General features: G+C 39.2%; 1 protein-coding gene across 2 annotated transcripts in view; it reads left to right on the forward strand.

The window, feature by feature from the left end:
- APPL2 (adaptor protein, phosphotyrosine interacting with PH domain and leucine zipper 2) overlaps positions 1–17,133 on the forward strand; it is a 40,930-nt gene that overhangs the window by 9,086 nt on the left and 14,711 nt on the right. The window contains exons 3-9 of one of the 2 annotated variants that reach the window (XM_075157054.1): positions 7,908–7,967; positions 8,443–8,514; positions 10,376–10,463; positions 12,563–12,604; positions 12,724–12,782; positions 13,748–13,894; positions 16,154–16,236. In XM_075157054.1, coding sequence (XP_075013155.1) covers positions 7,908–7,967; positions 8,443–8,514; positions 10,376–10,463; positions 12,563–12,604; positions 12,724–12,782; positions 13,748–13,894; positions 16,154–16,236 — 551 coding nt within the window. The remainder of the gene's footprint in view (positions 1–7,907; positions 7,968–8,442; positions 8,515–10,375; positions 10,464–12,562; positions 12,605–12,723; positions 12,783–13,747; positions 13,895–16,153; positions 16,237–17,133) is intronic. The other variant, XM_075157060.1, reaches the window with a different exon arrangement.

Genomic DNA, 17,133 nt, shown 5'->3' on the forward strand with positions numbered 1-17,133 from the left:
AGAGGGGATGAGATTTAGTAGAGTGTGAAATTGAGAATAGTGAGAAGCCAAGTTCTGAATTTGCCTTTTGATTTTCCCAACTTAAATTTTGTCTTTGCAAAGTCATTGTCATCCCCTGCTCTGGTTTCTCTATCTGTAAAATAGCAATTACAGTTACTGACCTACTTTGAAGCAATGACCCAAGTTCTGTTTGCATAGCCATAAAAATGGCTGGAATCACAGTCATGGCAGTCAGACAGAACAGCAGAGGGTTGTACCAGTCCACAGTATTGAAAAATCAGGGTTTATACCCCCTCCAAACAGTTGGGACAATTTTAAAAAAACATAAATCTTGTTTTCTTCCTAACTACATTCTGAACTTTAATTTCCCAAGTGTGTCTCAACCATATTGTGAAGATTTTCTGGAGAAGTTTACCAAAAGTTTAGTGTTTCTTGTGATGAAAACTCAGATTTTCATGTAATTCAAACCACTGTAGCTTGTGATCAAATAACAATAGTTGATGGTTCTGAATGGATGCAGTGCAAAGTCTCAGGGGAGTAGCAATTAGTACCAACTGCAAGCTGTTAATTATCCATGTGAATATATGCATATATTTGTCCCAAAACACTGCCTTGTGTGCAGAGCAGCAGTAAGTTTGTAAATTGACAGCTCAAGCTGCTCTAAACATTTGGAATGCATTTGAAAAGAATGTGAGAAAGATAGAAATATTTGCCTGGGTTTTTTTAAAACACTTAGAAAAGTAGGAATCTTTTTGAACACTCCTTCCCCCCTCCCCCCGCCCCATACGCTACAGATTTTCTGCTAGATGCTGAGTACCTAACTTTTCAGATTTATATGTATTCAAGCAGGACTTCATTTTGCATGCCTTTAACTTTTCTAATGACAGTCAGGCAATTGTTGGGATGAAGCCTATCCCAATGAATGTACTCAGTAAATGATGTAGACGGACCTTTGAAATGACTTGAAACTGCTTTTGTCCCAAGAGTGGAAGGAGGGGTCTGCAGCATCCTATCGTGGGGTGGAGGCCTTGCAGGGTGTTGCAGTGGATATGCTACTTTGGCATGCGGAGCCGCTTGATGTGGAAGGGCCCATAACACTAGGGTGCAGCTGGGTGATGTGTGGCTAGCAGATTGCCTTTGGGCGCAAGGCCGTCAATGAGTGACAAGCCCTTGGTTGCTGTGCGGGATCAGGATGGTGCTCTCACCTCTTTGGGCACCCACATCAGATGTGATGGGGTAGTGACTCTATTTCGCCCATGGAGTTCTTTAGCGAAAAAGAGACTGAGATGCTACAAGGCAGATGCAGTGTATGATGCCTGATTAAGGAGAAGTCAGAGGAACCAAGTGTGTGAGCCGTGCTCAAGGAATGAGGTTTGGTTGATCTGGTAAGCCCATGTGTGTAAATATAGTGGAGCATTTTTATATTTCTTCATCAAATAAACCACATCCGTGTGAGTACATTTTATACTTCCTGCTGTAGTTCTCCCATCTGTGCTGTTGTACCCTGAAGTAGTTACCGTGTTAGTGGTCTTACAGAGGAAATCTTCCGTACAGAGTTTATTCTTGTAGTTCTTCCTCCTTGCAAGCAAGCCCTGATGATGCATCTGGCACTACTGCTATCCGATTTCTGTGAATGTGGTGTTCATCATTCTGGACATTTTATTACCTGAGCAATAATGCAGCAAGCAGGGACTATTAGAAAACTTCATTTACTTAAGTTGCATGCTGAGGCTCTGGCAATGATGTATGAGCAAAGTGTGCCCAGTTTACATTCCTGATTTCCTACTGCCATAGTAAATTATTTTCAGAGTTTTACTATCATCTCCAGTTCTTCATCATACTATAGAAATGGCTCAGCTGGGATCTTCACTTGAAACAAAATGCCATTTAGAAACTCAGGAGACCATTGTGTCTCTACTGACTATTAGAAGGGATAAACAGTTAAGCAGGTTAGAGGAAAGTAAGATGCAGTATTTTGTCATTGGAAAGAGATTTCATCTCATTATTCCTGACAAATCTGTCTAGATACTAAGAGCAGTAATGGCAGAACAGGAATAAAAAGAAATCCATGTTGCCTTTATCAATATATCCAGAGGGAGAACAGCATGGGAATTGTGAAGTCTAATTCTGTTCAGCATCTGTGTCTCTGATTCCAGCGTCACATGGGCAAAGCAGGAACAACCTCTGGGGCTCACCGCCTTTTTATGTCCAGACTCTAAAGGAAACTCTTGACAATTATGGAATAGTCTTGGGTTATATGTACCACATTACATGGGTGTCAGGACAGCTTGTATCTGTCCAGGGCTACTTTAGGTGGTGTTACAGCAGTGTTATTTCTCTCCCCAAATTTATGACACCTCATGCCTGCCTTTTTCAACAGTGCTGCTTGTTTCATCTTCTGATGTGTTGACTTCACTAGGCTATAACTCGGTGGATAGGTGTCAAGCTCTTTAGGGCATGCATAGATTTTCATATTTATTTTGTTGCATAGCTAACCCCAAGTGTTCAAAATTCTTAAATTAGCTCTTGCTAAACTAACAAGTAAGCACTGATACAGTTTTTCTTTTAATTGCTTTCTTTTCATGTCTGAGGGAACAATTGTGTTGCCTTTTCAAACAATAAGACTTTTTTTCCCAAAACCTTTTGGAACGATAAAGTTTGTTAGCGTTTTGGAAACTTTCAGTTCCACATAGAGAAGCTTCAATAGAGTATTAGTTAGGACAAACACTTGCAATAAATTACAGTTGTCAGCACTGACTTCTGTGAAATAACAATATTATTGTTCCATATTCATTGTAAGTTTGCATCATATACCTCTGCACTTCCTGAGGCGTATTCACCATATGTTGCTAACAGAGGTAAGCAGAGCATTATCACATGAGAACTAATGTATTTACAAAGCCATGGGAGTTGTCTTTAATACTGCTTATGAAGTTGGAGTTGTCACCGTGCCTGGAAGCAAGTTAACATTGCGCTAAGCAGGATCTGGAGATTTGAGTACTACAAGGAGGCATAAATGCATGGATGCCCTGCTGATAGTAATTGTTTTGCAAGAAACTGAAGAGATCTTTCCCTACTGTACTAGCCATCCTACTGTAGCTGCTTTTGCTGTTTTACAGCACAGTTTTGACCAGTGTCTTCTATTTCTTGAAGCTATTAGATGATCCTTTGCTGAACGGTTCACGTTTGTGAGGTCTGAATGCCATGCTGTGAATCAGCAGCACGGCAAGCCATATGTTAGCTTGATCTTGTAAAGTGCTGGGCAGCCTAGGCACCCTGGTGAGGCTTAGCTTCTCTCACCCTTGGGTTCATGTTTCCAAGCTATTTAATATGCAAACCTAAGCCTGTAGGACTGTAACATTCACTAGATTGCTGGAGAACTCTATTTTGCAGGAAGATGACAGGCATATGTAGACAGAGCTGCATAAAACTGTTGTATCAAGACCCAGTTCTTTCTGTGCTGTGCCTGGTTTTGAAGTTAAGTGTGTTCCCTGGTTCTGAAAAGATGAGAAGGCTGCAACTGCCTCATGGACCTCCTCCTTCAACCACCTACCTGATTTTTTTTTCTCATTTATGAGGCATTAAGCTTTCCCAGATGTAAGCCAAATTTTGTTACGTGTCATTCTGCACGTACAGGGTGCACGAATAAATACCTTTACCAGTATCTTGCTTGTTTACATAAAGAAGCCTTTGGCAGTTCTGTGTGCTGGTTACTTGCAGAGTTTTAAAAATGCCAGCTTTAGCTGGAGTAGGAAAGTAGCTTTGCAGAAAGCTTCATTATATTGGGATTGGAATTGGACATGCTGGAATAGCTCTCTGTCTTTAGAAGTTAATTTATAGCTCAATATAATCCTTTACATGCCCTCAAATCTGGAGTCTGTTAGACGACTGTCTATAGAAATACCTTCTGACTTCAACGTATTAGCCCTCAGAGTTTATTTTGGAAAAATACAAAAAGAGACCCTAAAAAGGTAATCCAGTCACTGATAACTGGTGAATGGTTAACAGCATGGAGATTTTATTACAGATGGGTTACAGAAAAATGCTACTCTCTTCTGATGATACGAACAGCTTGGTGAATAAAGGTGATAATGAAGAAGGTGGAATCAACCCAGAAAAATCACATGCTTTTACTCTGGCACTAGAACAGAAAATAACAGTTGGACATTTTCTTGCTGACTTATTTGAAGGCAGGGTGAGGTACTGAAATAACTTGAGAATTAACAATGTTTTTTAATCTGTTGTTTTTTCATTTCTGGTAGATTAATGCTAGATTCAAGACACTGCTTCCATTACCTTATCTATGTGAACTGGTGGTAGTGAACTTTATAAAAAACTTTTCCTAGGGCTAGCATGCCCTAGCATGCCAGCCAAGGTTAAAAAAGAAATAAAAGTCAGCACATCTGTAATCATCACTGATTGCTTGGTACCCATTTGCGTACAGTCCTTTCTTCTTTCCTTCTGGTATACTTCTTTACATTAGTGCTGCAATGATCTTTTCCCTGCTAAGTAAAATCATCTAATGAAAATGAATGTATTTGTGAGGCCCAGTACTGGTTAATTTTGCCTTCATTTAGAATATGGATTTCTGTTCAGGATTTTATTGGGTTTCTGCCTGATACATCATCTCATCAATAGCTTTCTCACTCCAGAAATGCTTGATGAATTCTGAAATGTCAAAGTAATGTGGAAGGGATGTGAGCAGGCAGTCAGGATTGTATAGTAGCTGTGGTATACTGAATTTCAGTCACTTCAGGATAAAAGTGCATGTTGCTGTGTTCCATGGGAAAATGTCTTGGAAATAGATTAAAACCTGTTAAAATAATTTGCCTGGATTTAGTGGATCTGTCAATTGAAGCAATGCAAATAACTTTTAAGTCTTGAGACTGATTAGTACCGCGGGAGGAAGGGGAGAAGGCTGATTAGGAAGAAATGGGAGGAGGATTAAACCAAACTTTCCCAGATTAATGTGCTTAGCAATGCAGTATTACCACTAGGTCAGCAGAGCACTTTGCCTGCTTCCTGTTCCTTATGCAATGTGGCTGTGTTTCAATTTGTTAGCTTAATTTGATTTGTTTACAACTGTTGGGGGGGTGTGAGTGTTTGGATGTTGGTTCCCCCCCACCCCAGTGATACTATGAATGATTTTGAACCTCTAATGGGAAGAAAGTCTGGCAGAGGTTGGGAGGGAGGATGAAGGACCCAGGATTAACTCTTCCACATGGGCAGGGATTGAGTAACAAGTTTGTTTGTGGTGTTCTGACACAAAGGACCGAGCCTATAAATGAAAAATTTGACCTGCTGGCATCAATGGGATATCAGTGATATGTGGAACTGTTGTCCCAAAATCAGCCCCAAATCCCAAAGTAAATTTTATGTCAGGCCTTTCCATCAATTTGTTCTGTACCTGGAGTAGCATGCAGTGAATGTCTGCTTGGGGTCTATATGTGACTGTTGTTACCTGGTCATATACTTGATATGATGTTGTTAACTTACACCTCTTTGAGACCCTCAGGGTTTATGTATTGCCCCATTATCCTGTCACATACTGGACACTGCTCTTGGGGAGTGGTGATCATTGGAAGGTGCTTCTTCCACACACCTCTTTGCATTGCCCATCCTCAAACTGTCCCACACAGATGAGTAATGATGCTCTTTGTTACTCTCTGGATATTGGGTAAGGAAATTGAGGATCTGGTAGTCTTTAAAAACCAAACTAGTAGAAGCTTTGAGGATGGCTGATACAAAGGAATAGGATGCCCTTGGTGTCAGCCCATTATTCTGAAGCTTCCTTTAGTGTTAGCAAGTTTAAGCCAGAAGCATTTATTTTCCAAATTCAGAACAGATCACACAGTTGCAAACTTTGCAGGAATAAGTGAACTGAAACAAAAAGGGAAGAAAAGAGGCATGTTTCTAACATTCAGTTTATTTCAAAAGATTTCTCTCACCCTGACCCAACTGTACAACTGACAGATGGCATCACAGTTGCTGTGTGAGGACTTAGTCTTCTTGCAGTTCTTACTCAGCTCTATCTTTGAGGTTGTGTTTATGAGTAAGATTCTAGGTCTGAGAACCTCTGCTTCTTTTGTAATCTTAAACTCATCTTTGGACTCCACCCACACGCATACAAACAAACTCTTTTAATGTCATCAGTCCACATAGAAGGAGTCTCATCCTTCCTGTGATCATCATTGCTTGCTAGCTCCCTCTTTGAAGGTGGCAAAGTCTCTCAAGTATTCTTGCAGCCCGGGGGCAGATAGTTAAGGCTCATTCCTATCCTTGCCTAAGCCCTTAGCAAGGTTTGTTAATTTATTATAAAGCATGACATCCTTTTCCATCCACTTGGGAAATACTTAAATGCCAAGTGTTTGTGTAAAGCTTTTTCATATTAAAAACTACACCGTCTGCATAACCAACTTGCAAATCTTACGTGAATCCTTGGCATCATTATTGTATGAAAGTGTAATGCTCATTACTGATTGGTCTGAGACAAGAAACAAGAATAATCCATCACTGTGAGGTGAGAATAGTCATGGGGTGCACATGATCTGCGTTTGGACCCAGATTAACTCAGTTCTGAGCCCTTGTTTTACCTTGAAAGGCCTCTGCTCTCCCATCTCCAGCCACCTGTGAGTATTATCACCACAGTGTTTTAAGTTGGTCAGAATTAGCTCACCCATCTTTCTGCCATGTGTTCACATACAACTGCTGTTACCTAGGCTGTGGCTATGTCTCCTTGTTCTTTCTGAGCACTAGGGCATACTTAAGACTCTAGCTAAGTGTTCGGGCCTTGCTGTCCATATTAACCCTCCTTCCTGGCATGCCATGGTGGTGCAAAAGCACCAGGCTGTAATGCAGTATGTCGGAGGTGGCATCAGGCCAAAGTAAACGGTGTTTCAGAATCTCTGGCCCAGATAGTTAACTGTGCCATGCTCTGTGTACTCAGGACGACAAGGGAGAACAAGAGAGCACACAAACTCTGTCCCAGTTTTAATGGTTTTCTTTATGAGCCCCAGCATAAAGGGTGCTATTAAAGCAGTTCAGAGATTGCTCTGAGTTTCACAAACTCTCTATGGCCTTATGTATTTGGAGAGTGGAATAGATTATGTTAAGATTTAAAATGAAATTAAATGAGAAGTGATTAGTTTTCTGCATTACTGAGGAAGAGAAGAATCTGACAGGGGTTAAGACAGATCCTAGTCCCCCCCTTCCCCTTTTCTTTTATTCCAGTTTTAAGTCATTGTTAACAAATCAGGAACACAGAAGTTGATATACTATTGTTAGGAATAAATTATTGAGTAAAGATTGATATATCCAAATGCTTGTCTATTTTTTTCTAGCTGTCAAGCAAAATCTCCCTACAAGTCTTGCTTTGTGTAAGCACATCTTAAGGATGTGTGTACTTTCATTGGCCAGTTTAACCATGAGAATGCAGAATTATGTGCTGTTTTTTACTCCAGTATCAACTTAAAGCACTGTAATTACATCAGTACGTTGCCTGAGCATGAATGCATTATATAAAGGCACATCTACTGGTTTTCTTTATTGCTGTAGATTTTGGGGAAAAGATGATTAACCAATATGAAACATTCTTACGCTGGTATGACAGCTTACATGTTTGAGGTGGTTCTAGTTTTATTATTTTGTGGGGTGGGGGGTAACCCAAACCCAAAACTAAACCTCAAATCCTACCTCTGTTCAAAGTAGTTAAACAAACTGATCAGGTCTGAAGTGTTCCTGTTATTACTGTTTCTCTATGCAGGTATTTTGGGACTGGTTGTTTACAAACAACTGAATGTTTGTGTAAGTAGTTGCAGATTCAGTCAAGAAGCTCGTAACAAAGTAGTAGTAACAGCAGAGCTAAAGACCTTTCATTATTTTTATTAACATGTCACTTTTGTTTGTAGAATGAAATGTGTCTTGCCACACAACAGCTTTCGAAGCAGCTTCTTGCCTATGAAAAGCAGGTATGTTCAACATATGCCTTTAATTTCTTTTCAAGCTCAGCACTTGCGAAGTCTGTGTAAATAGCGTGGTTTCCAGAAGTGCTTAGGGCATTGGCTTTACTTGGTTGCATGTGAAGGCTGTTGTAAAGTTCCCCAGCATGTTCAAAGGAGTTAGATCACTTTTGAGAATCTTAAAAATAGTGCAAAATGTGAGTTAATAAATTTATGAAGATGCAAACCTGTTTGTTCCTATTGTATGACTATGACTTTAAAATGAGTATAATAAGCATTAATTATATATTGTCCAAAATCCATTCATTTAAAACAAGAGGAACAGGGTAAAAGAGTATGTATTAATGAGTTACTGTTTTTTCATCTAGTTTCATCATTTATTGCATTTTGTAGGAGTATTCATTAACCTTTGTAGTAAAATACATGTTGCATTTTATACTCACCTTTATTGATTTACAGACCAAATGTATGTTTCTATTTTCAGCATTTTGCCTTAGGTAAAGGAGATGAAGAAGTGATATCCACCCTTCATTACTTTTCAAAAGTTGTGGATGAGGTAATTTGAATTGCCAATATTCTATTTTTACAATATAGAATATTGGTGGTTTTTCTTTCGGTCTTTGTCCTTTTGATTCTGAGCCTTTCCACTGAAGGCTAGATTGTGCCTGGGTTTTACAGAATCATTTAATTAGAGGGAAAAGAAGTATAATATCACCCTTTTGTAATGGTTAGAGCTGTTTCTGTGGCTTCGTCCCACATGCTGTCCTCAGAGCAAAGCTGAACTTCCTAAATAGCGGAATTAGAAAAGAGGCTGAAACAGGGCGTTTCATCTAGGCTGGGGCCATTTTAATTTAATTCCATTTAAAAATGAGATTTACATTTTTAAGCTTTAAACACTGCAATTTGAGCCAAAACCTGCCAGGGATGGATGCAGGGCAGCTGTGAATTAGTAAAGTTGCAGTTTAGTTGCTGTGAGATCATGCAGAATCCAGAGATGTCTGAAGGAGGCTGCAGAATCTTTCTAAATGCTTTTGTTAGACCTGCCCATATAACATTTCAATATAATCTTAGTATCTAAGTCCTCATTGCTTAAGTATCATTTGTCACATCACTCTTCCTGTTGTGAGCAGGGCTGTGCCATCAGGAGAGTTGCTCTTCTTGTTAGTCTACTTTCAACTTTCGTTGAGAAGGCAAAACACTGTATTGAGGTCTGCTTTTGGGGAGAGGTGATAGGAGGGTTGTGGGGCAAAAAAAAAGTTAAAATTTTTAGAGGCCATGGATAACTCCAACAATATAGTGAGAGGAATTCCAAAGGTTAACTTTTCCCTTAGGCTTCTCTCACTGCACGTCTGCTCTCAGGGGATACTTGAAAGGAGCATTTATTGTCACAAGTCTTGTAGTTGTCTGTGTGAACTACAAATAAATCAAAACAAGAACTTTCTCCTCCCCAGGTTCAAGAGAACCATTCCATTTGGGAGCAGAAAGCTGAGAGCCTCTCTGTTCAGTTCTGTCGGTCACATTTTCCATCACAAGAACCTGCTCCATTCCTCAGCCTCTTTTTCTGTGTGTTAGCTACCCCCCGTACCTGTTTCTCAGTTGTCTGTTGTACAGGCATTGAATTGTCCTGGTTTAGTTTTATATTGTCTAGTGGAAAACACTGACTTCATCCTCCCGTGCATAACTCCACCTAGAGGCCTCAAGGATACCGTGAGCAAGTGGGCAGAATATCTTGTCAGCGTATGGCGCACTCCTAGTTTGTAGTATCAGGCGCTCGAGCAGTTTGATTGATAGTTGTCCTACCTGAACCCGTCCAATATTCTTAGCATGCCACTGCTGACACAAGAGCCTTTCTTCGTCCTAAACAGTGTCACATGAATGCTTTAAAATATGTCTCGATGTGCTGAATTTTAGAGAAACACTTACAAAAACAGGAACGGGAAACGGCTCTGAAGGTAAAATATTTGAACGGGACCTTTCATTGTGTTTGTCCCCTGTTGTGATTGTGTCCCGGGTAACCCTCGTGAATGGAAAGAGATTCTAGTCATAGCAGTGGGACTGTAACCCTGTGGTGTAGAGACTAACAAAAACTGGTTAATAAAGGCTAATTACAGATTAAATCCTGTTGGGTTAAGCATTAGCATTAATGGTCAAGTGAACTGCCCTAATATGGTATGTGGGAACTTAAAAGTTCTTGGATCCTTGCAAAACACCAGGCAGGAATTAGGCATTTAGGGGAAAATCCCCATCTGTCTTGCACATCTTGAGAAATGTATTTTAAGCACTGAAGTACATAATATCCTTTTTTTGTCTGCTAGGCACAAATGGCAGGTGTGCCTCTTCAACAGCTGTAGAGTGCTGTTGTTTTTTTTTTATTATTTACACTGTGTCTTAAGGCATTCCTCTGTTCTCTGTTTCAGCTCAATATTCTTCATTCTGAACTAGCAAAACAGCTTGCAGATACAATGGTTCTACCAATAATACAATTTCGGGAAAAGGATCTCACAGGTAAGTTTTATTTTAAGTTTTAATTTTCCTCAGGTGTTCCTTCTTGCTTATTTCATAATAAACTGAGACATAATGTCATGTAATAATTTGTTCTTTGATGATTCACAGAAAAGTTGTTTGTGGTTTTTTTTTTCTGCTACAGAATTTCATTGACAGGTGCATGCTTTTACTCAGACTTAAATAGTGCAAGTTCACCACATGGCATTTTATACGCGATATGGTGCATGTTTGAAAATACACAGCTTTGTTCTTTGTTGGGTCACTCTGCTTTTACATTAGTGTAATTTTACTGAAATCATTGATGTTATAACGGCCTAAAGAAGGAAAATTTGTCAGTGAATCTGGCTTGCAAACATATTTGTCCCACTTCAGAAGTTTGGGTTTGTTTGAAAAGCATAAGCAAGAATGCTTTTTTAACTTCAGAGTATAGTACATTCCCTCCCTTTTAATGAAATGGTCTGCTTTAAATCCTTGCCATCCAAGGGTAGTTCCAAGTAACATGATTGCACAAACTTGGAAACTCATGACTTAAACAGCAGAGCAATAACGCAAACATTTGGTGTAATTTCAAAAAAAAGAGGTTCATATTCAAGGTCAAGGACATTCTAACCTACTCATGCAACAGAAACATGAGTTTTTACGGCAGCATTTTCATTTTTTTTAAAAAAAGCTCACTTCTCAACTCACTAAGCTTAGTCCTGTTTATGTACTTTTTAAAGACATCATTTTGATGGGAGACAAAACAACTACAGTAAAATAGTGACTAGTTAAGGTTCCTTGTATCATAGCATCTAATTTGAAATTGTGAAGACATCAATGGATGTCTTGTTTATAATATAATGTCAAATATAAAGCAGTATTTGGATGGTAAGATCTTTGTTCTAAACGCTTTCCCACCCCTTTAATGTGGTTTCACTGATACAGTGATTCTGCCCCCCGGTTCATAAAAGAAGACATAAAAAGAAAATGCAGGTGAAGCCTGCAACCAAAGCCTCAGCTGTTTCATGACAAAAAATGAAAGTTTCTTCAGCTTCCCTGGATGTCAAAATCTTTTTTGTTCTATCCATCCATCACAACCTCCATTTTTCTCTGACACAGTCTGTGGAACAGCATTTTTAGTAGAGGCCTGGCCATATTGAAATTTCATCATAGGATTAAACAGGGAAGATTAACTGTATTCTTGTTTTTACTTTTGATCTTGTTATGTGTATGTACTGAATACTGTAGAAACCTCTAGGTACAAGTTAGTCACACCTAGGAAGAATTCCTCTCTTTCTGCATTAGAGTCACGAGGAAGTGTTCTGGGGAGAAAAAGGTGGCGTGAAGCTGATTAATGTGTGGGTTGTTACAAATAATCAGAGACCAAGATGACATCGTACAATTTCCCCTTATTCTTTTCACAGTTGCATTATGTCTGTTCTTGTGAATGTGCTCTCTCTGTAGCTTTTTGAGAAGGGTTTTGCCAGTTGCAGCATACATTGGTATGGACAGTGAGAGTAGCTTGTGCCCAACGCTTGTGAAAGCTGAGTTGCTTGTTTACTTTCTCTTCCTTCTACCTGCATCAGAAACTCATGGCCAGTGTTTGATATGGAAGCATCGTAGCCAACAGTCAGATGTGGTAGATACTTATTTCTTTTCACAGAGAAACTTAGCAAAAAATGTTCCATGTTGATGAAGATTCGTGTACAGGGAAGGGGCTTAGTTCATATGTCTCTGGGACTTAGATTTCTCGGTATCGCATAAGCATTTTCAGGAAGTTGTTCAGAACTGCCAATCTTTTATGGTAATGGTGGGCCTTTTGTCATAACAAGCATACTGAAATGGTGCTTCTTTGGGTGAATTACACTGGCAGATAAGGAATCTTTTTGATAGTGATAACTTGCTCACTCGACTTGCTCACTTGACTCTTAATTTGTTATCTGCCTATTCATTTCTCTAGCAGCTGATCTGGTTTATCATTTTCAAGACAGGCACAACTTATGCATTTCTGCTTTGAAAGGATTGGAGTGACTTAGGCATTAAGTGTGCCATAAATGGTCTCAGTGGAACAAAGTGTTTACAGCTGTTTTTACTTTGAATATTTGATTTCTCTTTTCCAGAAGTAAGCACATTGAAGGATCTTTTTGGCCTTGCTAGCAATGGTATGTTTCCATCTTTTGTTTGTTTCTAATGGTGTGCACCTGTTATATCACAGAAGACATCTTTAATTTATGCACACACACATCACATGTCTAAAAAAAATAATATTCCTTGTCTACAGAACATGACGTGTCCATGGCAAAGTATAGCAGGTTACCGAAAAGGAAAGAAAATGAAAAGGTAATGAACATGAAAGGGAAAAGGAAAAGTTTTTATCAGCTGTTCTGTCTGCATCATTGTTCACTTACGAACTTTGGAGAGTTCATTAGTTAAATTTACAATAGCTCAAGAGTACTTGTGATTTTTATTTCCAAGCAGACACAAAGCTTTTAAACATCAATTCAGCGAAGTTATACCTGTTTCTCCAAGTTAGGCAAGTGATCAAGTATTGTGCTGAACTAGAGCCCTTCAGATCCAGGGGAGCAATTCAGACAGAGGCAATCCAAATGGCTATAAATAGATTTGTATAGGCCTACTGTTGTACAGCTGGTGTGTGATGATGCTGTATCACTGGGTACAATTCATTGTGAACTGTCATGAAGCCTTGTGTCCGCTGTTTATAAAGCATTCCATTTTTTCGCATCTACCTTCCTGCTAAATATCTCTGTATGGTTTGTCATTCCACTTACAGTACACATAACTGTTGGTGGGGTTGTTTTACGTTTCTTCTTCTTTGCCCACTGGACCACTATTCCAAAATACATCTCTATATGCTAAAAAAGTGTGTGATTGGCCTAAGAGTGCATCAGTTCTACAGGATGATCCTTTAAAGGAAATGCATTACAGAACAGAATGTGATATAGTATATTGTGAATTATTCATCTCTGAATTCTGCACTTGCAGGCTTGTGTTGTGATCTCAGCTGCAAATAAATTTCTTGCACTGAGATCACATCCAGAATTTTAGTTATGGTAGTTACATAGTTTATAGTCACAGGGGCTCCCCAAATGCTTAAGCATCTTGCCAGAGAAGGGCTTGAAGTACTTGCTCTGGGTTTTGGATTTGCTTTCTTAGTTTCTCATCCTTCATTTTAATGTGGAGAAGTTCTGTAATGAGAGTTGTTTAAAGATAACTTGAAAATAATCAGTAAATATATCCATATGCACAGTAACACTTTGTCAACCTCTCTATCAATTTTTATTCAGCTTAAGGCAGAAGTGGCAAAAGAAGTGGCAAATGCAAGAAGAAAGCAGCACCTTTCATCTCTGCAATATTACTGTGCTTTGAATGCTCTGCAGTACAGGAAGAGAGTGGCAATGATGGAACCTATGCTAGGATATACACGAGGACAGGTATGGACAGTGGAGCGTCTATGTCACTTAGACATGTCTCTGGGAAAAGTAAAACATTGTAGCTGTGGATTTTTTTTTGAGAACTGACAAATGATAATGGGGGGGCGGAGAAAGGGGGAAAACCTTTTATTCAGCTTGCCTAGATTCTAACAACTGATTTTGTTTGTGACAGATAGTTGACTGTTTCGATATTCAGGAAAGACACCAATGAAAAAAAAAATCCAATACACTTATATGCAAAATCAGCCCTGGGGTTAATTTTTTCACGGCTAAGCTATCAGTGCAGCAGCATTTCCTTCCACTGTTTACTCTGCACAAACTCTCTGATGTAGCAGTTCCCTTCCCGGCACATAATGTTCAGCATACTGATGAGGAATGTACTCGATAGGGAACAGAGCATGCACTGGAGAACTGGAAGGACAGAACAGTAGAGTGGATTGAGCATAAGGCTGGCAAATTCTCTTTCTAATCTTTATTCTGCCGGCAATTTGATAGAGTATTTCTCAAGTCTGTAAAATGCGGTAATAATACTGATAATCTGACTCTCTGGGATGTCAGGAGGATCAACAAACGAGTATTTTCACAGCGCTTAATTCTTATTACCACCCATTTTAAGGGTCTGTTGTGCTTTGACGTTGATGAAAGAAAGCGTTGGGAAAATGAGAATTGGGCTGTGAAAACAGAAAAAATGGATGCAGTGCTCTGTTTGAGATTGTAGCGTGGATCATGATCTCTATTGTTCTGTGCCTTTGCAGATCATGTGCCCTATATAAAATAGGTAATAAATGAGAATTCCGTTACTTTCCCCACCATGGGAGTTCACGCTGCTTTTCTGCTGTAATTATACTCAGTGAAAGAACTGCATTGGTTTCCTTTACTGGAAGCCAAGCAGAACTTTCTTTCCCTGTATTTTATCTGGCAAAACTGCCATATCTCAGTGTTTTATACAGGAAAGTCTTAGGTTGTCATGGGAATGACTGAGTAGCCAGAAGGCAGTTGATATTGATGCTTGAGTACTGTGAACCACTCTTCAGCCCGAGTATATATTTTCTTTATTAATTACTCAAAACATGTCTCATATTTCACATTTCCAACGAATGAGCAGGCCATAAGGAATTTTTGGAAGAAGCAATGGCTAATACAGGGTTTATATGACATCAACATCTAAGCTAGGCATGTCAGTCTATCATCAGTAGAATTCAGAGCTCTTCCCTCCTGAAGTAGGTTTCTGAAATAGAATAGGTGAATCATTCTTGAAGAGAGCGTGCTTTCTCTCCTTTGTCTGTAAAGGGAGTCTGTGGTCAGTAACATGGTTGCAGAACTCTGAGTTACAGGTAAGAGGAATCCCACGTCCCAAGGTTAGGGAAAAAGAGTGGAATAACAAGTAAAATTGGATGAAATAGCTAATAAATTGCTTAACAGTCAAGAATTGCTTTTACATCTCTTTCCAGAGTAGTTCACCAATTTTTTTTTTTTTTTAAAAAAAAACTAATTAATTGTACACATGCGCTAGCTGTGTCCATGTTTCACACAGTTGCCAGTAGGTCCTAACGATGACTGTGTGCCCCACAGCAGGTAATCCAAGGTCAATTCTACACTGAGTGCTTTGCTGCTGTTGTGTGCCTGCTGAGCCATACCAGCTAAGTGAATTCATCTTCTGTCACAAAATGAGCACTTTGGCCTTAGTAGCTTTTTTTAGCTCCTTCAGTAGAACAAAATCCGTGGTAAATCTGTAGTTGATGTAACTGATTGCCCTGGAGGCTTCTGCTAGCACAGCTACACTTCATCACTTTCCTGATTGACTTTGCTATAGCAGTTTAAAAATTTCTAGGATGGAGTTCGTAGTCCGGGTTGGACTACTAAATCTAATGGATGATTTGTGTCCCACTCCTTTTGATATGGTGGCATTGCACACAGTGGCTCATTATACCGCTAGACCCAATTCTGCACAGTGCTAGTATGGGAGAAGGCTACCTGTTCCCTTATTTCAGTCATTTAGCAATTCATTGGAAACATACCTGTCAGCAGCCAATAGCTTATGTGTGTGTAAAAGGGCATGTGAAAGGGTGGAAAGTTGCAAAAGTGAGAAATGCGAAGAAAGGCAACGCAGCTGTTTTGACCACGTGTTTGATTGCCAGCCAAAAGGTTCAGTCATAGTGGGATTGCTGTTAACACAGTCCCCACAATCTGTTACTTATCTGCCAAAGCCAAGATAACTTCCAGTGTCCCTTTTTTTTTTTTTCCCCTTTCATTTTTCAGATCAACTTTTTTAAGAAAGGAGCGGAGATGTTTTCCAAAAGAATGGACAGCTTTTTGTCATCTGTTTCAGACATGGTTCAAAGGTAACACTATACTTTAGCGCTGTAACCTTCAGCACATAACAGAGTGCCTCCGTTTCTTTCTCATGAGAGTCTTTCCATGCTTGCATTGCATTGTTAGGCATATTTTGTTAAAGCGGCAGGTGTAAAGGAACATGTAAAGCTGTTTGTACATGTAAAGGAAAATGCTGTCAGTGCACTGCAGAGAGTATTTTTACAGTATAGCCAGGAACTATATACTGCAAAGTGTTCACGTGCTTTCTTACATCCCGGTGTCTCTTCATGGACACAAAGCATGGAATCTGGACTTGAAATGGGTTAACAGAATTAATATAATAAGCTAAAGTGCATTCTGAATTAGAGGTATTTATACTTGCTGGGTCTTCTGTAATAATACTGTAACAATAACCCATTAATGTCCCAAATAAGGATTTAGGGCTATAGTGTTTGATGTTGTAGCTACACAAGGCAAACAAAACTCCTCGCCCTAGAGAACATACTCATTGCATCCAGTATAGGCTGTATCGGTCCACTGAGTTCAACCTGCTTTGGCTGAGTCCTTATTTCAGTAAACTTCCTCACTTTTGTACTCCTAATTTTGCGATTATTTTTTCTTTCCCCTCCCCCCCGCCTACTTGTAGTAAAGATTGACATTTTCTTTATAATTAAATCCCTGTAAATGTAAACTTTACATTTAAAATGTAATTATATTAGAACAGTAATCATTTATTTTAAATCAGCTGGAACACTAAACAGAGTCCTTCACTTTATTGCTTCATACCTTTCATATTGGACTGTATCCAAATCATTGCTTATTCTGACTCTGGTGGCATTTTAAATAACCCATACTTGTTAATTTGAGAACAGTGTTATAAGTAAGTAATCTCCCTGTGTAGTAGATTCTTTCACTAAATGATTCTT

The sequence above is a fragment of the Calonectris borealis genome, chromosome 1 (assembly GCF_964195595.1).
Source record: "Calonectris borealis chromosome 1, bCalBor7.hap1.2, whole genome shotgun sequence".
NCBI lineage: Eukaryota > Metazoa > Chordata > Aves > Procellariiformes > Procellariidae > Calonectris > Calonectris borealis.